This window comes from Salvia splendens, chromosome 1 (genome assembly GCF_004379255.2).
Source record: "Salvia splendens isolate huo1 chromosome 1, SspV2, whole genome shotgun sequence".
Lineage (NCBI taxonomy): Eukaryota > Viridiplantae > Streptophyta > Magnoliopsida > Lamiales > Lamiaceae > Salvia > Salvia splendens.
This window is the reverse complement of record NC_056032.1, coordinates 46,137,756-46,161,833: the sequence shown is the minus strand read 5'-3', so window position 1 is coordinate 46,161,833 and position 24,078 is coordinate 46,137,756. Positions and strand designations below refer to the sequence as shown.

General features: G+C 37.8%; 6 protein-coding genes across 8 annotated transcripts; 1 reads left to right on the top strand and 5 right to left on the bottom strand.

Annotated features, from left to right (window-relative positions):
- Positions 1–6: 6 nt before the first annotated feature.
- On the bottom strand, positions 7–3,282 carry LOC121802327 (putative pentatricopeptide repeat-containing protein At4g17915). Of its 3 annotated transcripts, XM_042201988.1 has the most exons (4): positions 3,176–3,282; positions 2,730–2,785; positions 753–2,600; positions 7–506 (listed from the first exon to the last, which is right to left on the bottom strand). In XM_042201988.1, the coding sequence occupies exon 3, from the start codon at positions 2,573–2,575 to the stop codon at positions 1,196–1,198; it is 1,380 nt and encodes a 459-aa protein (XP_042057922.1). In that variant the 5' UTR covers positions 2,576–2,600; positions 2,730–2,785; positions 3,176–3,282; the 3' UTR covers positions 7–506; positions 753–1,195. The 3 variants fall into 3 exon arrangements, with proteins under 3 accessions (XP_042057922.1, XP_042057907.1, XP_042057914.1); XM_042201973.1 differs by having other exon boundaries at positions 753–2,785; XM_042201980.1 differs by lacking the exon at positions 2,730–2,785 and having other exon boundaries at positions 3,176–3,268.
- Positions 3,283–4,344: 1,062 nt separating this feature from the next.
- LOC121792711 lies at positions 4,345–5,302 on the top strand. The gene is made up of 3 exons (XM_042190768.1): positions 4,345–4,523; positions 4,625–4,872; positions 4,978–5,302. Exons 1-3 carry the CDS (start codon positions 4,362–4,364, stop codon positions 5,300–5,302), a joined length of 735 nt encoding a protein of 244 aa, XP_042046702.1. The 5' UTR covers positions 4,345–4,361.
- A 1,613-nt stretch (positions 5,303–6,915) lies between these two features.
- LOC121756079 (UNC93-like protein 1) lies at positions 6,916–11,983 on the bottom strand. Its single transcript, XM_042151543.1, has 3 exons — positions 9,426–11,983; positions 7,431–8,154; positions 6,916–7,362 (listed from the first exon to the last, which is right to left on the bottom strand). Exons 1-3 carry the CDS (start codon positions 9,874–9,876, stop codon positions 7,140–7,142), a joined length of 1,398 nt encoding a protein of 465 aa, XP_042007477.1. The 5' UTR covers positions 9,877–11,983; the 3' UTR covers positions 6,916–7,139.
- Positions 11,984–12,125: 142 nt separating this feature from the next.
- On the bottom strand, positions 12,126–15,824 carry LOC121756088 (stomatin-like protein 2, mitochondrial). The gene is made up of 9 exons (XM_042151552.1): positions 15,514–15,824; positions 14,516–14,759; positions 14,262–14,411; positions 13,753–13,810; positions 13,554–13,646; positions 13,185–13,283; positions 12,877–12,968; positions 12,689–12,748; positions 12,126–12,575 (listed from the first exon to the last, which is right to left on the bottom strand). The coding sequence occupies exons 1-9, from the start codon at positions 15,690–15,692 to the stop codon at positions 12,318–12,320; spliced, it is 1,233 nt and encodes a 410-aa protein (XP_042007486.1). The 5' UTR covers positions 15,693–15,824; the 3' UTR covers positions 12,126–12,317.
- Positions 15,825–18,365: 2,541 nt separating this feature from the next.
- Positions 18,366–20,842, bottom strand: LOC121802319 (probable L-type lectin-domain containing receptor kinase S.7). Its single transcript, XM_042201961.1, has 2 exons — positions 19,461–20,842; positions 18,366–19,144 (listed from the first exon to the last, which is right to left on the bottom strand). The coding sequence occupies exons 1-2, from the start codon at positions 20,782–20,784 to the stop codon at positions 18,474–18,476; spliced, it is 1,995 nt and encodes a 664-aa protein (XP_042057895.1). The 5' UTR covers positions 20,785–20,842; the 3' UTR covers positions 18,366–18,473.
- A 1,439-nt stretch (positions 20,843–22,281) lies between these two features.
- LOC121802310 (60S ribosomal protein L9-like) lies at positions 22,282–23,846 on the bottom strand. The gene is made up of 3 exons (XM_042201949.1): positions 23,406–23,846; positions 22,624–22,746; positions 22,282–22,536 (listed from the first exon to the last, which is right to left on the bottom strand). Exons 1-3 carry the CDS (start codon positions 23,778–23,780, stop codon positions 22,450–22,452), a joined length of 585 nt encoding a protein of 194 aa, XP_042057883.1. The 5' UTR covers positions 23,781–23,846; the 3' UTR covers positions 22,282–22,449.
- Positions 23,847–24,078: the final 232 nt, after the last annotated feature.

The window sequence follows — 24,078 nt, the reverse complement described above, 5'->3', positions numbered from 1 at the left end:
TAAAAATAAAAAATGCTAAAAGGATATGTGAATTTCTATTGCAGAATTTACATACACATTGATGTATCATGTATGTATTGTATGTGGTCGTACAACAACAACAACAAAAACGTATTGAAGCTCACCAAGTCTGAACAATTTCCCTAGTTTTGAAACATCACGAGCCAAGATGTTTTTCAAGCCTCAATTTCAAAATCTAGCCTTTCATGGATTAGAACAATTCTTCGTGTGTAAGCCTCTAAAGATAAAGTGGGGAGTATCGTCTCACCACAAAACTTCTTGTCTGTCAACTTATGGAATTTTTTACTTAGCACCTAATTTGTCAATATATTAACAAACTCATTGCAGCAACTATGAATATGATACAGAAAACTTGCCGGCTTGTCAGTTGAAGATAAATTTTACAGCGCTGACTGTGCTTTAAACTCGCCTCCACCAGCTGCTAGATGAATTTGACATAAATTATTGTGCCTGGTCAATGGCCATGAAAAGAGGAAGGGTTGCATCTGCAACAACCAAAACGAATAAATAAGTAAAACAGTGTGATGAGAAATCCTCAGATAATACTACAGTTGCTAATCATGATATAGTTACTATTTGAATCTTGACCGACAATTTTCTTAGTAACTAGGAAAGGGATGCAAGCTTAATATCCAACTCGAAAGTACGTCAAGTTGGCATGGGAATATCAGAAATAACATGAAGAAAACATAATTTAACAGAGTTAAAAGCATAAGCTATGGATTCGATACCTGGTCCCATCAACCAAATTTTATCCAGCAATCGTTCTCTCTGCAATTTGCAGGAGATCTTGCCTGCTTTACCAAGGCTAGAAGGAGAAGTCACTAGGAATAGAGACCACACGACACGAGTACATAACCCCATTGGAACACTTTCAGAGGCATTTAATACCTCAGCACAATGTTCCGCATGCCGCTACAGTACCCAAAGCCTGATAATATCACGTCATTGTTTCACTCAAGTAACACCGACTAGATCTAAAACTAACAGTATTAGAACTTCTCCATCTCCATGAATCAAAATCAACGACCATCCAAATGTTTCTAGTGTAAGATATGCATTAGTGACAGTCAAAATCTGGCATGATAAAATAATCCTCACATTTTCTGGAATAAGACGCATCAATAATGGTGGCAGATGAGGGCTGGTTGCTCGGATAGACATCAATGCGATATCAATACTGCAATAGTTTAGATCTTCGAACTTGTAGCTTAAATCTCTTGGCATCCCTTTTGGTGCCTAATCGAGTGAGTCCCTGACTAACATTCTTTTCATCTGACTTCAGTACTTTCAAACCTGATCTAATGCAAGATAGCAAGAGTTGAGCAGCCAAACGATACCTCCTTTGTTTGCAAAGGTTGTTCACCAAGGAAGAGTAAGTACACGAGTCCCTCATATCTGACGCGTTAAAAACTTGCAGTGCATAATCTATGTAGCCAGCTTTGCAGAGACCGTTAATAAAGCAATTAGAAGCAACTAGGCAATTGAAACCCATAGTTTTCATGTGGTCAAGATGCCTTTCAGCAACATCAAAATTGCCAGCCTTGCAAAGCCCGTCAATCAAGATGGTATGGGTATAAATATCACAATCCAGTCCCCTCGATTCAGCCACACCCAACAAGTTGTAGGCCTTCTCAAGTTTGCCTTCATTAATATGCCAATTAATTAAGGTGTTGTACGACGCTATGTCAAGATCATACCCGATCTTAATCATGTGTGCGATGCATCTTTCAGCAGCTAGTCTTCTACCCGACTTAACCAAAGCAGCAACAATTGTACAGCAGGAAAACAAATCATACGCATACCCTCTGCTCTTCATCTCGAAAAATATTTGAAGCCCTTCCTTATAACGTCTACTCCCAAAGCAGCACTTCATAGCTGTGGTGTAAGTAATAGCATTTGGTGCAATACCCAATTCCCTGATCTCCTCGAAAAGTCTAATTATACCCTTCCACCTCTTCAACTTGCATAAAGCATTCATAAGAATGTTGTATGTCACTATCTGCGGCACATATCCTTGACGCTGCAAATCCCTAAATAACATCAAAGCATCCTTGATGTACCCGTTCTTGAAAAGTCCATTAATTAGGATGTTATATGTGGCCTGACAAAGAGTGATATTCTTCAAAAGAATTTCTCTGAAAATCCTATATGCATCGTCTGGCCTTCCCATTTTGAAATAGCAATGCATCAACGTGTTATAACTCCATACATCAGGATCTATTCCCCTTCCGAGCATCTCATCGAGCATATTAAGACAGCAAGCTAACGAGCCCTGCCTAGTGGCACCAGCCATCAAAGAATTATAGGTAATAAGATTCGGATTTATCCCAGCTTCCTTCATTCGGTGAATGACATGGTAGCCTGCCTCGAACCCAACAACTTGACAATACCCCGTTATCAAAATGTTGTAGGTCACCACATCCGGTAGCACGCCCAGTCTTATTCCATCAATTAAAGCAGCTTCAGCCTTCTCCAATTGCCTGGTTCTACAAAGGGAAGCTACAGATATATTCAACAACTTAGTCGATAGTCCGAGGCACATTCTCCTCATCACAGCCGATATCAGAAGCCCATACCTTCCACAGAAGAAAAACAAGAGTCACATAACCATTCTAACATCCATCTCCCCCAGTTCAAAAAGCAAAAAACAACAAACGTGCTTCTCCTCTCAGCTCAAAATAACCATATCTTCGACATACTCATACCCGGCACAAACAAATGGTTTGTTTCATCATATAACCAATCACAATTAGCACTATATCTGCAGCTCAACAGGAAGCAAAAAACAACAATAAGAAAATTGTTCTGTTTGAAGCAATTACAGGCGATAAATAGCCCTAGGATTAGCATATTGAATCGAAACGAGGGCTTGAACAATCCAAAATATACATTTCTAGCGGCATTCTATCACTTATCAGTCATTCATTTAACCAAATTTGTAAACATCCAAACAGAAATCATTGAACATGAAACCTAATCATATAAGCTAACAAAAAAAAATCAAACCCTAGCGCATTGTCTTGGAATTTCTACATTGTTGATTTCCCAGGAAGTTAACACTTCAGAAACCGAATTCATGCTTTTTATGCGTCAAATGCAGCTCAAAATCAATGAAAACAAAAATGAAGAAGAAATTCGATTTCAATTATACCCGGAGAAAATCAGCCGGCGGCATCTCAGTTTGATTCTGCCTCCATTTAGAGAGAGAGTGATGGTTGAATCGATAGGTTTAAGCAGTCGAGAGGAAAAGGATCCTCGCTTCCTTGTCTAATTTTTTATTTTATATAATTCAAATTTTATTTTGACTAATTTATGTTCATAAAATTAATCATCTTCATAAATCATTAATTATATAGATGTATGCATTTTGAATCTATATATGAATATTATAAATGTATACATATAGGATTGATGATTTAAATTTTTATCGAATATGTTATTTATAATAATTGAACATAAATTGATTAATATTTTAAAAATGTTCACATATATTAATTACTAAGTAAAAGTTAAAATAGCTAAGGTATAATTCTAAGACATATTTTTTTCCTCCATAAAAAATGTGAAACAATTATGTAGTGTAGTATTAATATAAGGCATTCGCATTGTGTGACTTTATTTTTTTAATATCACTAGTTATAATTTACCTTTATAATACTTCTTATTTACCACAAAAATATGTCTCACAATTTAATTTTCTATTTGACCTCCTTGATGAGATACTTTCTCCACCAATTAAATATGTACCTAATATTTTAATAAAGCTCATACTATTTTTAGTGCTGTACACTCTTTAATTCACTATTTGACCTTAATAGGATACTTTCTAAATTAATTAAATACCTACCTAATATTTTATTAAAGCTCATGTAATCCTTGACAAAGTTTCAATTTTTCACAACTATCTCATGATATTCAAAATGAAACATTTTTCACAAATCAAATACTATGACCTAAAATTGCGAAAAAACTAAAACTTTGTGTAATAAAAATTTTGAAGACGAACTCATATAGATGGCAAATGGGAAAATAAATTATCTACATTTTCACATACTATAATGCCATTTTTGTACAAATAGTTTAGTTTTACTTGTGTTCTTTCAAAGTCTATTTTTCTTATATTTTATTATTACACGTTAAGCATATGACAACAATGTCACATTAAACAAAGCATTCCAGTTAAACCGAATAATTTAATTTAGGCATGTTTATAATCTAGACAAATTTGTATGTATACTTTCATTTTAGCATAAATAAACCCACCACTAATCCAAAAAAAATAGTTTAATTGAGGTGGGCTTTTGTGTTTCATCTCTTCTATTAATTTCTCTCACTAAATGCAGAAATACACTCTCGATTATGCATTGGTGCCGCTAGGGCTGCTGGTGATGGCGGCGTATCACGCGTGGCTCCTCCGCCGCGTAATCCGCCACCCCGACACCACCGTCATCGGGATCAACGCCGCCAACCGCCGCCTCTGGATCCGGGCCATGATGGAGGTTTTTCTGTCTTTCTCTCTCTTACTTAATTTTTTCTTTAAAAAAGGGTTAATAAATGTTTCTCATTTGGGAGAAATCGTCTTGTCAACTAAGTTGTGCAGGATCCAACGAAAAACGGGATCCTGTCGGTCCAGACACTGCGGAACAACATAATGGCGTCGACGGTGCTGGCGTCGGCGGCGATCATGCTGTGCTCGGTGATGGCGGTGCTGATGTCGGGCGGGGGCTGCGGGCGGCGCCCTGTCGCGGCGGTGTACGGGGACAACAGTAAGCTGGGGTCGTCGATAAAATTCTTCTCGATCCTCGTGTGCTTCCTCTGCGCGTTCCTACTGAACGTGCAGTCGATCAGGTAATAATAGTACTACTGTTAGGAATTCATGCCATCATCTAATGATATAATATATCAGCACGCGTCGCGGGGTGACATGCCTGGATGTGTGTGTGTTTTTTTCAGGTACTACAGCCACGCGAGCTTGCTGATCAACGTGCCGAGGCAAAGGGGGCGGAGCAACGAGAAGGAGTGCCCGGTGACGGAGGAGTACGTGTGGAGGGTGGTGAACAGGGGAAGCTATTTCTGGTCGATGGGTTTACATGCTTTCTACTTGTCATTGCCATTGTTTCTTTGGATTTTTGGGCCCATTCATATGTTTGTGTCTAGTGTTGTACTTGTGTTTTTGCTTCATTTTCTTGATGTAGCCGCGGATATGGGGACCGTCGTCGCTCCTCGGGAGGAGGGGGAGGAGGAGGAGGATGAGGATGAGGAGAGTCACGATGTTTGATGATGTTTTAATTATAACTACATTCATCCGCCTCATGTGTTTTCTATTCCTCTTTCAGTATCTTGAGTCGAGGTTATTGTCTGAATTTCTAATGAGAGTAAATCATAAAATCACGAAGCACAAATGCAAAAAAAAAATACTAAGATTTTATAAAGAATTTTGCTTGTGCGTGTAATTTTTTCGAATTTGAATAATCACATAGCTTTTGCATAAGAATTCACACACAATTTTGTAAAAATAAATAAAAAATCCGACCAATTTTAAATCAATAAGTCACATATAAAAATGTTACAAGAGTGAAGTGTCATTGGATAATTCCTAACTAAATATTTAATCTATGTCTATGTTATTTCAAGATAGTGGTTTGGTAAAACTGAAATGACAAAATGATAAAAAGATTGATCATCATCTCTGAATATTTAGAACAATATTGATAAGATAAAATGGACTGAAATATCAATAACATAATCTTTTGTATTTTCTACTTTTTTTCGTTATTCAAATATCTATGTAGAAATATTTCTACTACATTTAACTAACTATCTATCTATCTCTGTTGTAAAAGCAAAGTTGCATAATTGCATTAGTTTTCAGTCAATTTTTGTAATTTTCTTAAAACAATTTGTTGCTTCAATTATCTTCTCATAATAAATAGTAAATAATTCACGTATATAGAAAATAAGAAAGATCAGTTCATTTGAAAAAGATTGTTTATTCTTTAAAAAATAATTTTGGTTAAAGAACAAAAACTTTACCTAAATATAGAAGTGTTTATTTCATTAAGTAAAGAACAAGGGACCAATAATTTAAGCTCTGTTTAATTTCGAGCCATGACGTAATGCATATTTTATTGATTATTTAAATTCTTTTTCTAATTCTAAACTTAGCAAAGGTGCCATTTTATCTTATATACTGTTGAGCTGCTAATTGTGTGGTAAATTGGTTTAATCCCCAATTTAATTATATTTCATCAAAAAACAAAATATGTAAACTACTAGGGGTTGAGCTATCATTAAAATTACTTTTTTGTTAGAACCGAAATAATTTCATGAGAGTATAAAGTTATTGGATTCATTGTGAAATTGATTGTATTATAAATATTTGTCTAGCAAGAAAATACATTCAATATATATAGCTCCTCAGATTAAAAGTAATCCTCCATTGTCACAATAATTAAGATTTCTCATATGAACATTTTCTGAACTTGTTTACTCTTTCTTTAGTGTCATTTTCAATGTTAATGAAAAGTATAGTGCTCCATTTTAAGATATAATTTCTTAGATTTATATCCTTTGTTCACACTCAATATTTGCAAACACACTCATCACTAACTACTTTTACTTTGCCTCATTCAAAATGCATCATCTTTTCTGAAAATATATATCTTTTCATTTTTTTTTCTTACAAAATTAAAAATCACATAAAATGAGGATATGGAAATAGGTAGCCCGAAATATGTAATTCAGCCCAAGGATCAAAAGAGCCTTCCTTGCGGCCCGGCGCAATTAAGTCTAACTCAAAGCCCAAGCGAAAATCAATATTGTTGGAGATTGCTCATTTTTAATATTACTAAGATAATTATTTTTTGCAGTAATGATTCATAAAATCATAAATTTTGGTAAAATTTGATATTTTTCCACGAACTTAAAACTTGGTCCCTAATATCATCAACTTACGATCCTGTTATAGTTTCAGCATTTCCGGAACCAAAGCCGACCGTTACAAAAACAATCACACACACTTATTCCAGTGGAACACGTTAATGTTCCACAAGAATGAACAAGCACCAACAACCCTAGGTGCAAAACATTCAATCCCAACACCAAAAAAAAAACCATCAATGGATCCCGGGGACGATCGTCCCGTCTCCCTTCGATTTTCCATCAACTTCATCGTCATCCTTCACAGCTTTCACGATCAACAGAACCAGCAACGGATAACTTATCGTCATAAGTGCCCAATTCGTCGCCAGCTCGTTCAAAAACGGGATGTTGTGCGAGTCGATCTGCCACGCCACAGCTGCCCCCGCGCTCTGCACGCCCTTATAGAACCCCGTAAACCTACAAATAAAAAAACAACAATAAGCCATCATCACGACCCCAAAAAATCAGGATTCGAGAAAATCTACCTGCTAAGAATCTCAGTGTCATCAGCCAATGCCCCAATCACCCAATACACCATGCTCTGAAACATGGCATCAAGCAAACCATAGCAGAAATACAACACAAAAGGCCCAGCAAAGCCACTCCCACTCCTGAAATCGAGTAGCCGGATACGCTTCAAACGCACGTCGCTCCGGTCATAACCGAGCTGATTCGCCAGCCCCCCGCCCCAAATAGCCGTCCCCGCCACCGCAACGACCGCGACGCCCAACAGTCCCCGGGCCCGCCGACTCCGAAAACTAAAATCCATTACATAACCAATCAAGACAGAACCAATCATCTGAGCACCCCAGTAAAAGACATTGTTCAAACCCCGTGTCCTAAGATTGAACAATGCCCCATTCACATTGTTGAATTGGTAATTATAGAAGAAGTTGCTGCCCCAAGAAGCAGGCACCATTAGAAGCATCCTCCAGTCGAGAAACAGCCGGGAAATCGCCCGAGCCTCGACCCCCACGCTCGAGTACTTGATGTTGGTGCACCTTGACCCGTCGTCACGAACGACGCGGCTCGGGTGGAGAATTGAGAGAGATAGCAAAGTCCCAATTGACATAAAGACCATGAAGCCAATGTAGGTGCCATCATTGACTGATCTTGCCTCAGTTCTATGGAAATTCATTGCAAATGGAATTAGGCCTCCAATCACTCCACCTAAATTGAAAATGCTCCAAAACAAGGCAATGTAGGTACCTGATACATAAATGTATGAAACAGAGAGAGTTTAGGAAATAATGTTCGTTAAATACTGTCAAAGACTCCACACATATTTATAACACGTGGGAATACAAAGTATCAAACCAATATATAGAAATAAATAGTACTAAGATTTGTGTATTTCTCTTCTTATTAACCTCTACAAGATAGACCTCAACAGAAACCTGAAGAGTAATACAGTATCAAGTGATTGAGTTCATTAGTATGGGGATCGGAAGACAACTGTTTCGAGCACCGAAAGAACCGGAAGCGACCCTTCTTTCAAAGAGAGGAGGACAGGTTATTCACATTTTATTTTATGATCAGAAAGCAGTGGTAATTCTAAAGATTCACAAGGGAAAAATAGAGATGTTTCCTACGTAACCCATAATATGTGGAAGTATTAACGTAATTTCATAGATTTGTTCGGTCTGAGTGCTAGTCAATTTCTCTCTATTTTAATAGACTCAATAACTCAACCCTAAATCCGTGTCATTCGAGAATTTGATCATCTTGAATGAAACGAAGAGAGCAATAACTAACAAAGATAAGACTAATCAGTATAGACAAGATGGAATAGAAAGCTAAACAGTGTGAATTCTAAAAATTCCCCGAGGAAAAAAGAGGGAGATGTTTCCTACATTGTCCATATATGTGGGAAAAAAAGGGAGATGTTTCTTACATTGTACATATATGTGGAAGTATCAACCTAATTTCATAGAGCCATTTTGTCTGAATGCTAGTCAATTACCTTTTTCTCTCTCTATTTTTATAAACTCAACAACTCAACCCAAAATCTTGTGCCATTTAACAATGAGACGGGGGAGTAATAAAGATAAATTATTTTAGACAAGGTGGAATAGAAAGCTAAGCATTGGGAATTCTAAAAATTCCTAAGAGGAAAAGTAGAGATGTTTCCTCGTTATCATGGGCGGATACACATGTGATTAAGGAGCTTCCCCAACTAATTTTTTTCAATATTTTAGTTATATAATATTATGATTTTTTTGGTATTTTGTGTAAAATGAAGTGCAAAAGGCCCTAACAGAACAACAAAATATAGGAAAATTATTATCTCATACAAAATTTGAATATATAGCCTCTATTATAATATTTTTCTGTGTCCGCCACTACTCGTTATCCATGGTATGTGGAAGTATCGACCTAATTTCATGGAGCCATTCGATCTGAATGCTAGTCCGTTCTAAAATCTCGTGTCATTTAACAGATGAGACTAGATGATGTGGAATAGATATCCGTGTCAGTACCTTTTCTGTCGTGGGGCGGGTAGGAGGTCATGATGGCCCCCTGCGCCGTCCACAGGAGGCCGGCGCCGATCCCGAGAAGGGCGCCGGCGAAGATGGCGAAGGCCTGGTGCTGGTAGTGGTTGTAGTAGAGGAAGGAGCCGGCGTAGAGGACGTAGGTGGAGCAGCCGCAGACGAGGGTGAGCTTGGGGCCGAGGATGTTATAGATTCCGCCGCCGAGGACGCCGAAGACGGCGAAGGTGGTGTAGAGGGCGGTGTTGGCGTTGTTGGCGGCGGTGGGGTCGACCTGGCCGCCGGCGCCCATGCCGGAGAGGGCGTTGAACATGCCGGGGCAGCAGAAGCACACGAATCCGATCAGTATCACCTGGATTAGAGGGGAATTGTGGCGGAGGAGGGAGGGTTTCACAGCGGTTTCCGGCGGGAGGTTGCCGGATTCTTGATCGCCGGCGCCCATTTGAAAAGATTGGATTTTTAGAGGTGGGAGGGAAAAAGGGTGTGTGGAAAATGGGGATTTAAACTGAGGGTTTTTCAATTTTGTGATTTGCTAAGTTGGGATTTGATTGATTGAGATTGAGGATGATGATTTATTTATTACTGAGTGTAGTGTGTGAGAGTGAAGCAGCAACTGCCAAATGGAGAGATTGGGGAAGTCGTCGTTGCTATGAAAACAATAAATTTTAAGAGTGATGATGGTTGAGGTTCATTTTTTATTGCAATTCTTGATGTTGTTATGGATTTTGTGTCTTGGATTTGAGTTATTGCAGGCTGGTATTAGTTGTGAATATTCTATTTATGCAGGTGATTCTTTTGAAGGGATTATCACTTTATTGGAAGATTCCCTTATAAACACTTTTTGTTGTTCATGCATTGGGTGATTTGTTCTATATTGTTTGGTCATATTTGACTAAATAATACTTCTTCCCTCGTTAAGACGCAATGTCTCATTTTTCTATTTTAATTTATCTGCAATTATTATATAAGTATATATACATCACATATTCTATTAATTCATTTCATTTATTATACATTCCTAAAATTTATGCTGAATAACAGTGAAACACATATTATTGGATGAAGATAATAATAATAATAATAATATTATTATTATTATTATTATTATTATTATTATATAAGGGAGGTTATGTTGGAATTTGTTTTTGTAATTATGTTTCATATTTTTAGAAACTACATTAATCATAAACAATTATGTTTCCTTTAAATATTTTGTGTATGGTATATTCAAATATTCAATAATGTCTTTTAGGCTAAGATTTTGTAAAACATTTTTTTAATAATTGTTGATATACACAGATCAATGGCTCAAGCACCAGATTGCTTTTTTTAGTTCACATGGGAACAAATATTAAATTATTCATTAAATATGAAATTAAAAACCTTGGAAAATTACTCAAGACCTATATATGGAAATGACAATCCTTACAAGTTAAAAGACAAGTAAATCTTCACTTGTAATAGTATGAAAATGAAATATAACAACACAAAAGCATAACAACAATCATTCACTTTCAGTAATACAAATCGTCTTAATTGATAGAGAATCAGAGATAAAACTGCAATCAACTCTTCTTAAAGAATATCGTTTTCAATATAATTGTCCACCAAGAATGACTTTTCGGGCCATGTTATTAAATCCGTGATAGGCAATAGAGTAGAAATTTATCACTAAATACAAAATTAATTTCAGTATGCTAGTGAATAATTTATTAAGACGTTTACGTAGAAGAAAATGAATTATTTTGGCGTCAACGGTAAGTATATTGGAAATAACAAATAAGTAACGGCCGGCATGGTCATGTTGTTATTCATAGGAACGATAACTTTTATTCATAACTAAATTATTATTAAATTACTCACTCCGTCCCGGACTACTCGCATATTTCCTTTTCGGCACGGAGATTAAGGAATGAGTGTATAGCAAAGTCAACAATTGCGGCTGTAAGTGATAATTTTTACTAAAAATGGAAAGAGTGCAAATAACTTGGAACGCCCAGAAAGGAAATAAGTGCAAGTAGTCCGGGACGGAGGGAGTATTACTTTCGTTTACAATAACAATAATTCATTCTCAAAGTTCGTGACCTTAAATAGCTCACAAATTTTTTACCAATCAAGAAAAAGGAATCTTACGTTTGGACCACTCCAGAACAAATGCAGCCAAGAGAATGCGACGGGAATTTATTGCAGAGAAAGGGAAAGAATAAGAAAAAAAAAATGAAATACTATTAGCATTGTTGCTTTACCAATGAGATTAAAAAATTTAAGCCGTGCATAATTAGGCAACGAGAAGGAAAAATAACAAGGTGTAGCGCATTCAAGGGGTGGTAAATAGCATCATAATAATGCAACCGATAAACAAAGAGAAGAAAATGAAAATGTGTACTTGAATTCAAAGGTAATAAATCACTATTTTCATACAATCACATCATTATCGAAACACGACATGTTTCGAGGAAGAAATCTCGCCTGAGAATATTCTAGTGTTCGAAAATGCTTAAAATCAAAGGTGGAAACATCATAGAAATGTGAGACCCAAAAAAAACTAGTGCCAAAATGTGTTTAAAATATCTATTTAGCTGGCAATGAACCCTAAATCAAGCATGTCACGACGGTCGACGAGCAAGCAACAATGCAGTAAAATCGACATGATCACCAATCAACGAAGAAATTTAAAAGGATAGCATGATTTATATGTCTAAGGGAAGATTAATATATATTGAAAAATGGCCAATTATTTTTCTAAAATTTTGGTGCTGCCTAGCTAAAAAATGATATGATTGCAATATACTTTATGCAAAAAAATAGCTATCAGTTCATTAGCTTTCTCAAAAGGAAACAGTCAGTTAAGAATGGAACCTCAAAGCTACGACGCCCTCTCTTTCACTTCTTGTTCTCCGTGCTTTGTAGTGTGAAAACAGGTGCACTCAAGTGCTTGTCGCCCTCAGGTTTAGGTGTCGGGGAGCTCTCGGCATCAAGCTCCAAATGTGAACCACTATCTTCTGTTTCAGCTTTCGATCCTGAACTCTCAGTTGGCCGGGTGCCAAGCTGATCACCAATCATGTTCTTGTATATCGAAAAGGCTTGGGCCATCATGCTGGCAGGTTGGCCGTGATCCGAGGGTAGTAACATAGTTGTCCCCTAGAAGAATCGTATGGAAAGAATGAACTCGATAAAACAATCCTTTCAAAGTTTTCACAGATGAATTGACGATTTAATACTATCACAATAAGCTATAGATCTTTCGAACTTACCTTCTTTGCAAGCTGACCGAAGGCCTGAATATATTGCTCGGCAACTCTTAAACTTGCTGCCTGCAAACGCGATGCATTAAGGCCAGAAATTTCGATCATGCTAGCAGAATACTTTCTTACAATCCAGATAATGCGTGTATGTGTGTCTCAAGGTGTGTGTAAATGGTCTGTAAAGAAGAGAACTTCACCTCCAAACCACCATGTTCCTTGAGGGCTTTTGATACCACAGCAATCCCTTCTGCAGTTGCTTGTGCTCGAGCACGGATAGCTTCTGCTTCTCCTGATATAGCAAAACTTTTAAGGGATAAGCATATTTCAGGGACCAAATTTTTAACATGAAGCACCAAACATTATAAAAATTCCTTTTAAAGGAATACATATAAGGTCAAGGCAAGCCCTCTGTTTCATTTTTTTGGCATAAAATATCGATTTAGTAACTAATCATTCGAAATTGTAGGACCAACTGAAAAGAGCAAACACAAATTAGATAACTGACCTCGAGCTCTGTTTATCTGGTCCATGTTCGCAGCTTCAGATTGAAGGATCACAGAGGTTTTCTTTCCCTCTGCTAAATTAATATTTGACTGCTTTTCTCCTGTGTAAGCTCAGACAATTAATCTCATGAATTGAAAGAAGCGTCTTGAATTTCTTACGTAGTACTTACATGCTAACACCATGGTTTGGCATGCAATTATTCATTATTGGCCATATAAGAGTGATACTTTCTTTTACCTCTTTCAGAGATATTTATTGGAATAAATCAATTAAACCAAATGATTTCATGTCCAGAAAATTTGCAAATCAATGAATTCATCACTACCGAGCTTGATATGGCATTACTACAGCTTGCAAATCAATAAAGTACCTTCGGATTCTAAAACCTGAGCTCTCCTCTTGCGCTCTGCTTCAGCTTGCATCTCCATGGCAGCCTTCACTCCTCTTGGAGGAGATATATCCCCTAATTTGGTAAAAAGGACCCCAGAAAATAAATAAGATGCAGCAGAAACTTGAAGGATTATTTTCAACTACAACCTTATAAGAGATATATCCCCCAATCTACCCACTTATTTCGTAACGAAGGCATTGTAATCCCCAATTTCTCGCAGCTTCATTGATGGAAATCTGCACCACACACATTTAGAACGGTCAGTACACTATGTGCGTAAGATGCAAGCCAAATCAACTCCAGTTCTTGGTTATAAGAAAAATATGCAGATGAATACACAAGTACACAACTGCATTAATGAGAAACAGATCTGAGTTGTAAATTCAAATCCCATAACTAACTTAATCTAGCTCAGCGGGTCTTGCTTTAAACAAAATTTAAGAATAGATGAGTGCAGGCCTGCAGGGTAGTACCGAGTACGTACAAACAAGGTAGTAGAGTTGACAACAAGTTATCAGCTGTTCAGTGGATTTTTCACAAGTAATGATACTACATGATACAGTAAGAAACAAAATAAAAATTACCAATACCATAAACTATCACATTAGGACAGGAAACCCAAAGATCCTCATTCTCCTACTAAACAAAAGAAGCAGAAAATAAAGACCAGTTATCAATATAGCTCACCACTATCTTCTCGTTGAGAGTATCCCTTTCCTCAAAGGTCTTGTCAAGTGTGATCTTTCCTAGCTCACTTCGCATAGTAGTCTGCGCAAGCTGAATCACAGCAAACAATGGATTCTCAACCCCATATGATGCCAACTTTGGGTCCACTATCTGTAATTTTTTAAAAGGAAATAGAATGTGAACAGTTCATAAACTCGATCATAATGTTCATGATCATGTAAAATAACAAGACACAAAATCGTATGCCTACATGCCTTGACGTAGAGGACTCCGTCAATCAGAATGCTGACATTGTCCTTGGTAATAGCAGATTGATCAGGAATAGGAATTGCCTCTTCTTTTAGTGAATGCACATAAGCAATTCTGTCAACCATTGGAACCAGCAAGTGAATTCCAGGAGGCAAAGTCTTCAAATACTTCCCAAATCTCTCAATAACATATGCCTTCTTCTCTGGTACAATACGAACTCCCCAATTTATGGGTGGTGTGCTTTCATACCTTAATCAGAATTAACCACAATACTTTATCAAACTGCCTAAAACTTTCAATTGAATATCAAATCGATTTAGTCATAGGTGATACTCAGCACAAGAAATATCAACCAACATAGAGCGACAGGATAGTAGAATTCATACCAGATGGAAACACAAAGTAAATTGTAAATGTCGCATAAATATCGTACAGTGGTTTAGCAGCAGTTACAAATAAATACTATCGAACAAACAAATAAAGTAAACGAGTTACGGCATAACGAAATGTAAAAGGGAAAATCTACAATAATTACATAGAGCGACAGGAATAGGAGAAATTCATATCAACCAACATAGAGCAACTGGAATATACTACTACTTCATATCAGATGGATAAAATCATTAGAAGATGATGAAAATCCAAGACGAAGTAAATCGCAATTTAGCAGCAGCTAACAATAAATAGATGAGAATACACATCGAACGAACTAATGAAGTAAACGAGCTACGGCAGAACGAAATGTAAAAGGGGAAATCTACAATGATTACATAGAGAGACAGCAATAACAGTAATTCATATCAGATGGATAAAAATCATTAGAAGATGAAGAAAATCCAAGACGAAGATGTCGCATAAACATCGCACGGTGATTTAGCAGCAGCTAACAATAAATAGATGAGAATGCACAACAAATGAAGTTAACGAGCTACATCATAACGAAATGTGAGAGGGAAAATCTACAATAATTACATAAAATGCCATCAGAATTCAGAAATACTACCTCATGTCGGGGTCGCGCAAATGACGAATGTGGCGGACGGTCGAAACGCGAGAGGTCGGGGAGCTGAGAAGGCGCGGAGGAGCGGTGGCGATTCCGCGTGAATCGATCGCCGATCGGGCGGCGAGGAGGTACCTCGCGGCGCCGAGTTTGTTGAGAGAGTTGGATTTGACGATATTCATCTTAGAATTGGCAATGTGAGTGAATTGATTTGCGATGTTAATTGGCAAAAGCCCTTAGCTAAACCCAGAAATAGGTGCAGAAATGGCTTGTCGAACAAGAGAGATAGAGAGACTCCTTGTCGACAAAGAGAAAACAAAATTGAGTGAATTGCGCAAATTGTCCTTAATGGTCCTTAAGTATGTGTTTTGCACGCCAAAGTATGTGAACTTTAAAAAAATCGTGAATAATCCCTGAACTAAGGGATAATCACATTTTTAATATTTTTTTAGTTTTCAGTCTAGTTTTACACTAAAAATAACCTTAAAGCTTGGATGGCATTTTTGTACATAAAAAAATTCGGTCATTTTCACACTTTTGCTTTTCAGAATATATTTATTTTTCCATTGCAAGTCCCTTTTATCTCTCTTCCCTCTATCTCTCAAGTATAGAGCGTGCGTTTGTGTTTATTCTTTATCAAAATACCCAATTTCTTTTCTTCTTCTTCTTCTTCTTCTTCTTCCCTCTTCGTGTTTTTCTCTTCAATGTCTACTGTGTCAGTAAATAACTCGGGTGAAGTGGGAAATGGTTGTAGGTGGCTTCGATTTCAATACGATAATTGTTGGTGTCGCAAAAGAACGATTCTGAAAATGGCGCTCGATAGCTCGTGCATGTGTCGTCATTCTGGTCTCTCGAAGATGATGTTGGTGCTCGTTGTTTTTGGAGGCATTACGCATTATCCTATCTAAGACGGAAATGGAGGTTGTTAGAGGAAGAGGGAGAGTGCCTTGACTGACTTGCGAGGGCGAGTGGTCGCTGGTTTCAGGAGGAAGAAGGGGAGTGGGAATGGAGGGACGAGAGGTGAATTTCAGAGAGAGAGACGATAGGTTAGGTGAAATGAGAGAGAAGTCCATTTTAGAAATTGAGGTGTAGAAGTCAAAAGGGGTTTTGTAAGTTTTGAAAATATTTTACAACTAAATATTATAATATAATTTGGTATATGGAGTATTACATATTTGGTTCATTCCTTTATACAATCGAACAAAAAATATGTAAGTGTATCTCCAAATCACATACACCAAATCACATCCACCTGCGTATTTTGAAAAGCAAAAGTGTGATAATGAACGATTTTTTCTGTATGAACAAAAATGCCCTCCAATTTTTGGGGGTATTTTGGGTAAAAAAATTAGACCGGAAAGTGAAAAAGTATAAAAAATGTGATTATCCCTTAGTTCAGGGACTATCCACGATATTTTTAAAGTTCAGGTACCATTGGCGTGCAAAAGACATAGTTCAAGGACCATTTACGTAGTTCACTCAAGAAAATTTGATGGAGAGAAAGAGTACACATATTACATATAGTATTGTGTTTTTTCTAAAAAATTATATAAAAATAAATAAAGTTTGCTCAAATTCAATAATCAATTTATGCATGAAGATCAAACTATATGTACGTTGCATCCCTAGGATCAATTAGGTTGTTATTGAACTTTAGCTCAATAGAGAGTTCGAGTCATCACTGAAGAATTATACTAGTAAATGCTTAAGTGTTTGGTTTTAGTGGCCGGATATGATTTTTTTAACTTATATTTCGTTTTTAGCATCAATAGTTAATTTTGTTTTAATAAATTTTAAAGAGTAAAAGGTCAATTTTGATCCTTAACATATGACCAAAATACGAATTTGGTCCTCCAAAACATTCACTTTTTGAAAAACATGTCCATAACAAATGAAATCCTTGTCGCAGTGGTCCTTTTTTTTACAGTTCCATTAAAAAACTAACAGTCATACCCTTTGCAATTAGCGTTGACCGTTAGTTTTTTAACGAACCCGTAAAAAAAGGACTACTTCGTCGACATTTTCATTTGTTATGGACCTGTTTTTCAAAAAGTGAATATTTTGGTCATATGTTTAGGACCAAAATTGACCTTTACTCAATTTTAAATAACATGGTGATTAGAAGTCTATTGCTTTAGAGTAAGTACTTTTTCTAGCTCTAAATGAGACACTTACAAAATAGTTGTGATTTACAAACACGGGAAATAATATTGGTAGAAACATAACTTAATTTATACTCATACTTTTTAAGCATTAAGGGCTAAATACATTTTTAAGCAATTTATACAAATTTTTATATACAAATTAAAGAAAAAGATAATTAGTGGGTTTTAGTCTTAGTTCTTATAATTTTTACTACATTATGCTCATAAGTACGGTGTTTTAGTTTTCTTTTTATAACTCTAAACATGTGTTAAGAAAAGTAACAAACCTATATAGCTTATTTATAATTGAGTAAATGTCAATTTTGGCCTAAACATATGACCAAAATACGAATTTGGTCCAAAATATTCACTTTTTGAAAAACAGGTCTATAACAAATGAAAATGTCGACGAAGTAGTCCTTTTTTTACGGTTCCGTTAAAAAACTAACTGTCAACGCTAATTGCACAGTAGTATGACCGTTAGTTTTTTGACGGAACCGTAAAAAAGGACCACTTCGACAAAGATTTCATTTGTTATGGACATATTTTTTCAAAAAGTGAATGTTTTGGACCAAATTCATATTTTGATCATATGTTTATGACCATAATTATACAAAACAATTTACCTATCTAGGACTACTCGACTAGTAGTATCTCCAACTGGTCTCCATTTCAATAATAGTAATAGTAATAGTAAAAGAAATGGGCAAATTCAGCTATAAAATTGCTTTGTGTTATTTGTAAAAGTTGGATTTCACATATATTTGTATACAAAAATAAAATTTGACTCAACAAAATAATTGAATGGATGAGGGGGCGTTATTTGAATGAACCACAAGAGTAGCCACTGCATAACCCTGTAGTGCTGCTGTAGGGGAACAACGAAACGGGTCGGGTCGTAGGCAGGTCGGGCAACGGTCTCTCTGAATTCAAATACCCTACCACTTCCTCCATGCTCGGCCTCCCTCTATTCTCATTCAACGTGCACATCAACCCGACATCCATGACCCGAACCGCTTGATCCGGGTTCAAGCTCCGATCCACTAGCTTCGCCTTCTCGCCGCTCTCATGCAAAGCCCACGCCAAATCCAGCAACCCGGTCTCCCTGCCCCGACCCGACACAACCTCCATCATCATAACACCAAACTCAAAAATATCCACTTTCTGACTCACCATCGCCTCGAACCGAGCCGACGCCTCACCCAACGACAACACGAACCCAAAGTCCCCTAATAGTGCCCTAAAGCTCACATCAATAAACACACTACTAGCCTTCACATTCTTGTGAGCTAGCCCTTTCGAATGGAGATACGCTAACCCTTCGGCCGTGTCCTTAACCACCTTGAACCGTCGTGTCCATGGCACCACTCCGAACCCGAACAACCACTTGTCCAGACTCCCATTTCCGACATATTCGTATAACACTATAGTTTCTTGATTATCAAAGCACCATCCCCTTACCGGAACTATATTCGGATGCCTGATTTTACCTGTTGGCAAATTAAACAAAAATAAGTACTTATTCCATCCCTGAAAATTTGTCACTTATTTCCACTATTGTCTGTCCCTAAAAATTTGTCACCTTTCACTTTTACTATTTTTAATAGTGGATCTCACATTCCACTAATTCATTAACACTAACATTTTATTATAAAACCAATACTCCATGTACAAGTAGGACCCACGTACTATTAATTTTTTCAACCCACTTTCTGTAACATTTCTTAAAACGATCGGGTGACAAATTATACGGGGCGAAGGGAGTACTATGATAATAATATTTCACATCAGTGTAAAGAGACTGACCTATCGTTTTAACTTCCTCCATCATTCTCCGGCGAACCGGGATTACAGCCTCCATCGAAAACCGCTTCACCACCACATTGGATCCATTCAACAAGCTCCCTTTATAAGTGACACTATTCCTATCACTACCAAGAACTTGGGATTCGCCAAATCTTCTTGTGGCTGAGTAAATCTCAGCAAGGCTGAACTTCCAGGCCCGGTTCGGAGGTACGGGCCGCTTCTTTTCCATGCCTACGACCGCCATCTCGTCGGAGAATTCGTAACTCTCCCTCTTTTTCCGATTGAAGAACAAGCTGATCATGATCATCAGCACGAGAGCAACGACGGCAACGAAGATGTAGAAACTGCTCGGGGTTTTGCTCGGAATGTTGCCGTCGTCTCCGACCATGATCTTGCTCGCGCAGCTCTCCGGCGAGGGGACCCGGAGGCGGGCCCGGGTGGCGGAGGTGAAGTTCCAAGAGCACACACTGTGGATTTGAGGGTGGTTGTCGTCGCCGGTGGAGCCGGAGAATCCTATAAACATGTATTCGTTCAAATAAGGTGAGAGATCAATGTTATCGAAACGGACTCCGTTTTCAGGTCGGGCTTCGGGCCGGGCTTTTTCAACGGAAAAGCCCGGCCCGATGAAGATGGACAGGGACTTGTTGGTTCCATCGTAGGCTATCGAGGCCCAGTGGAGTTCGCCGTCGTTGAGGCGGACGCCGAAGGCGGAGGAGGCGTTGGCGGAGGCGGCAGAGACGATGCTGCCGAGGTTGACGCCGACGTGGTTGTCGCTCGGGTCGCCGAACTCGGGGTTCATGCGGGTGTCGAGCTCGACTGCGACGACCTTGAGGTCGTCCTCGCACGCGTCGTTGAGCATGCCGAGCCACGGGCCGGGCCGGCCCGTGGTAAGCTCGTCCGGGGCGATGACGAAGCTCAGGCCACCTGACGTGGGGCCCGAGTCGTCGGGCCCTCCCCAGATGCGGAAGGAGAAGGTGGTCTCGAAGGAGGCCGGGAGGCGGGAGCTCGGGTCGAAGAGGCGGACGGGGGAGGCGTAGATTGCCCGGCCCGCGGAGGAGTGGGGATTTTCGGGCTCGGGGATTTGGATGCAGCCCGCTTGGGGAGGGATGGCGGCGCTGCCTAAGAGGGTGATGTCTTGGTTGATGTTGTTCGGGCCGAAGGTGGGGAAGGAGAGGCTCTTTTTGAGGGTGATTTCGGGCCCGGGCTTGTGGTGGTTGTGGGAAGATTGGGCTAGGATTGTGGAGGATAGGATGATTGATATTAAGAGATGAAACATGATTGAAGAAGTGATGAATCGAAGAAGGAGAAGAGGAGGATTTTGCATTTACATGGCCATGTGATAAGGATTGAGGAAGAGACGTATGTCTGGTATTTTAGTAGTGTGGTCCTATTCCTATCAATAATTTTGTAGCGATAAGTGTCAATATCAAATCAAGCTTGGTCGAAACAATGATAAATAAGAGGAAAAATCATCGGAAAATTTTTACTTGGGGTAAGATTCTAGTCCGTCATACAATTTCAGAAAGCGGTGCATGAAGTTTTGATATATTCACACTTATCTCACAAAGGAAATTCATGATGGGATTGTATCTGAATTCTGATACAAAAGCCTGAGCCTGAACATTATATTGTAGATTTCACGCTCGATGAGCTAAACGATGTCGTCTATTCATAAAGAGAATATGATCGTTTGATTGATTATCATTAACAATATAGTATTACACATAGGCGACCAAAATTTGTTGCCGTGAGATAATTGCACATAAAATCCAAGTTCATACTTATTTCGGCTTATTTTTAAAGTTAACTATTAAAATTTAATCAAATATCATGAATTTTTTCAAAGTTAATTAAAATTTAATCAGATTTCGTGGGTTTTTTCCGATAATTAGTCATAAAACTAAATATGCGTACAAGCATATTTCAATTTTCAAGCGTACCTTTTTGTCCCCATTATGCAAATGATAGTGTTTAACCCACTTGTTAGGTTTTGTATGTGATATTTTGTAGTAATTGATGAGTGGAAGTTAGGTGCATTATACACTCATGAATGATTAATTAATTTAAAATCTAAGTGCTAATTATAAGATATTTGAACAGGCCTACAAATAGTAGTTTCAGATTCTGCTTGTCACAAAACAAGCCTAATTATTGGCTTCATTTTGTTTATAACAAGTGAACATATCTTATCTACAATTATTAAAGGTTAATAAAATGTGTTAAATGAAGACAAACCACAAAGAAGATGGAGCCAAAACAATCGAGACCAAAAGTAAATCTGTGTGCCCAAACCTGAGTCATCTACACAACACATTTGGTATCAATCCACATAAACAAGTATGCAAATGCTGCCGCAGTTCTTTAAAATTATTAGGTACACAATTTTAGTGTATTTTCATAATATTAGGAAGGCAGATTGCAAAAAAAAATACTCCTAGAACTATGAAATTTTGTCAAATCGAGGCTCGCCTACGAAAAATACACAAAATTCACGAGGTATGAAATTTTTTCGTGTATAGTAAAAATTATTCGTGAATTAATTTAACGAGTACAAAATAATGAAATTTAGTAATATTCCCATTGTCGCATAACTTTCAATGCCATTTTGCATCTTAAAAAATATGCCCAAAAAATGTGCACATATGCATATGATATCACACGATAAGGTATACTCTACTACTTGTGTAACAATTTTTGAAGATGATGGTAGAATTTATTAGATAGGAATTATTTGTAAGAAGCCCCTAAATCAGTAGCAACTGTTACTATGAAAATGCTGTGAAAAGTAGTTGAATAAAAATAAATCCTATAGAGAACATAGTTAGAAAAGGCAACATAAAACTAGAATACCATAAAACAATAAGAATAGAGTCAATCTGTGACAACACAAAATTTGGAGATTCATCTTCTTCTATATAAGTCTGAGAAGTCAGTAGGAAAACAAGACCAAGAAAATGGGAATAACTGATTGAAACATAAATATCTGACTTCATTCCTCAGATGCAATGGCTCCCTTCTCGCTAACATAGATACCGTCAAGGAACTTCCTGATATCCTTGTTCTTAACATGGCATTTCTGTGGAACAAACAAAACGAGCGGGGGGTTAGGATAAAAGAGCAAGGAAGTATCAAAACTATAATGAGTTTCAGGATATCATTTCACCTGGTTAATCAAGGCGCAAGACCTAGAAACGAGCTCAATGTCGTTACCCTCCAACACCAACTCATCCTTCACCTTCTCAGATCGCACAATCGACACTCCCTCAAGCATATCAACCTTCCTCACCTGTTGAAGACAAAATGCAAATCACCACACAGCTAAACTAAGTAATAGTAATGGAGTACTATTCAATTACCCGAGCAATCAATGTATCGAAACATAAAGAAGCTAACTTACTCAATTTGATCTACTATACTCCACTACGTTTACTCAGGATGCGAACATTATGCAAAGTATTAAAACAGCAAGTTCATATTCAAAACACATACATTAGTGCAAAGATACAGAAACATTATCAGTTTAATCTTCGATACATATTCAGAAACATTAATAATCAAGCAGAATGAACAGAGTAATCAAACAAGCTGCAATGGCACAAGTAAATACAGTGGCGATGCATATAAACATATGAACATGTAGCAAACAATTAAACAGCTAGTTCAGAATCAAAACATGAGCAATTGTACATTGATATAAAAATTCATACGATCTGTCCACTTATATAAAAACTACATATATATATATATATATAAATATTCAGTTTACACTACTCATTTAATTCACATTTCTAGGTTACCATATCGAATCAACAACAAATTAATTGCAAAAGACAGTTTAAGCTTCAAACATATATTCGGAAACAGAACAAAACCAGCACATCGCATAGAGAAATCAACAATCAGCAATAGCAAGAACAAAAACAGCGCTGATACAAAATATCATACCTTCTTCTCTCCGAGAAAGTTACGGATCTCAATAGCGGTGCCGTTGTTAGTGATGGAGGCATTAATAGGAAAATGAGCATACACGAATCTCATCTTGTAGCGGTATCCCTTCGTCACACCGTTGATGAGGTTGTTGACGTGGCTGAGCGCGGTACGGATGGAGGCGGTGGTTTTCCGGCTTCCGAACCAGGCGTCGATCTTCAGCTTCTTCTTCCCGGTCTCCTCGTCGGTGATGAGCTGGAAATCGAGGTTCAAATGCTTGAAATTCTTCGATAGCGTGCCCCTGGGCCCCTCCACTTCGATCACCTTCGCCTTCACCTTGATCTTGATGCCATCGGGAATGTCCATGGTGTCCGACGACAGGATTGTCTTCATTTTTCCGGCTGGAAGTGCGGCGGCGTGCGGATTGAAGAAGTAGGGTTTGCAGAGGGAGGGTTTGGTTTAGAGAGAGACGACGATATATACAAGAAAATGAAGAGCTAAACCCTACTTTCTTTTTGGGCTTGAGCTTAGTTAGTGTATGGGCCTTCTTAAGTTAATGGGCTTATTTAGACGGATTAATATTTATTTAGTCCTACTTCGAGGTAGAGAAGGGCCCACTTAGTTTTGGGTCGGCCTATTTGATTTTGGGCTATATTTGGGTCGAGTAAATTCAAAGCAATTTAATGACATG

Excerpts from the sequence above, each read along its gene's own strand:
- LOC121802327 (XM_042201973.1), bottom strand. The coding sequence starts at position 2,575 with ATGAGGAGAATGTGCCTCGGACTATCGACTAAGTTGTTGAATATATCT.
- LOC121792711 (XM_042190768.1), top strand. The coding sequence starts at position 4,362 with ATGCAGAAATACACTCTCGATTATGCATTGGTGCCGCTAGGGCTGCTG. Across the intron at positions 4,524-4,624 it reads GGATCCGGGCCATGATGGAG|GATCCAACGAAAAACGGGAT; the intron begins GTTTTTCTGTCT and ends TAAGTTGTGCAG. Across the intron at positions 4,873-4,977 it reads CTGAACGTGCAGTCGATCAG|GTACTACAGCCACGCGAGCT; the intron begins GTAATAATAGTA and ends TGTTTTTTTCAG.
- LOC121756079 (XM_042151543.1), bottom strand. The coding sequence starts at position 9,876 with ATGGGCGCCGGCGATCAAGAATCCGGCAACCTCCCGCCGGAAACCGCT. Across the intron at positions 8,155-9,425 it reads CCCGCCCCACGACAGAAAAG|GTACCTACATTGCCTTGTTT; the intron begins GTACTGACACGG and ends TTTATGTATCAG. Across the intron at positions 7,363-7,430 it reads GACACTGAGATTCTTAGCAG|GTTTACGGGGTTCTATAAGG; the intron begins GTAGATTTTCTC and ends TTTTATTTGTAG.
- LOC121756088 (XM_042151552.1), bottom strand. The coding sequence starts at position 15,692 with ATGAATATCGTCAAATCCAACTCTCTCAACAAACTCGGCGCCGCGAGG. Across the intron at positions 14,760-15,513 it reads TTGCGCGACCCCGACATGAG|GTATGAAAGCACACCACCCA; the intron begins GTAGTATTTCTG and ends ATTCTGATTAAG. Across the intron at positions 13,811-14,261 it reads CTCTCAACGAGAAGATAGTG|ATTTCCATCAATGAAGCTGC; the intron begins GTGAGCTATATT and ends TGTGTGGTGCAG.
- LOC121802319 (XM_042201961.1), bottom strand. The coding sequence starts at position 20,784 with ATGCAAAATCCTCCTCTTCTCCTTCTTCGATTCATCACTTCTTCAATC. Across the intron at positions 19,145-19,460 it reads GGAGGAAGTTAAAACGATAG|GTAAAATCAGGCATCCGAAT; the intron begins GTCAGTCTCTTT and ends ATTTGCCAACAG.
- LOC121802310 (XM_042201949.1), bottom strand. The coding sequence starts at position 23,780 with ATGAAGACAATCCTGTCGTCGGACACCATGGACATTCCCGATGGCATC. Across the intron at positions 22,747-23,405 it reads ACTTTCTCGGAGAGAAGAAG|GTGAGGAAGGTTGATATGCT; the intron begins GTATGATATTTT and ends TGTCTTCAACAG. Across the intron at positions 22,537-22,623 it reads CTTGCGCCTTGATTAACCAG|AAATGCCATGTTAAGAACAA; the intron begins GTGAAATGATAT and ends TTTGTTCCACAG.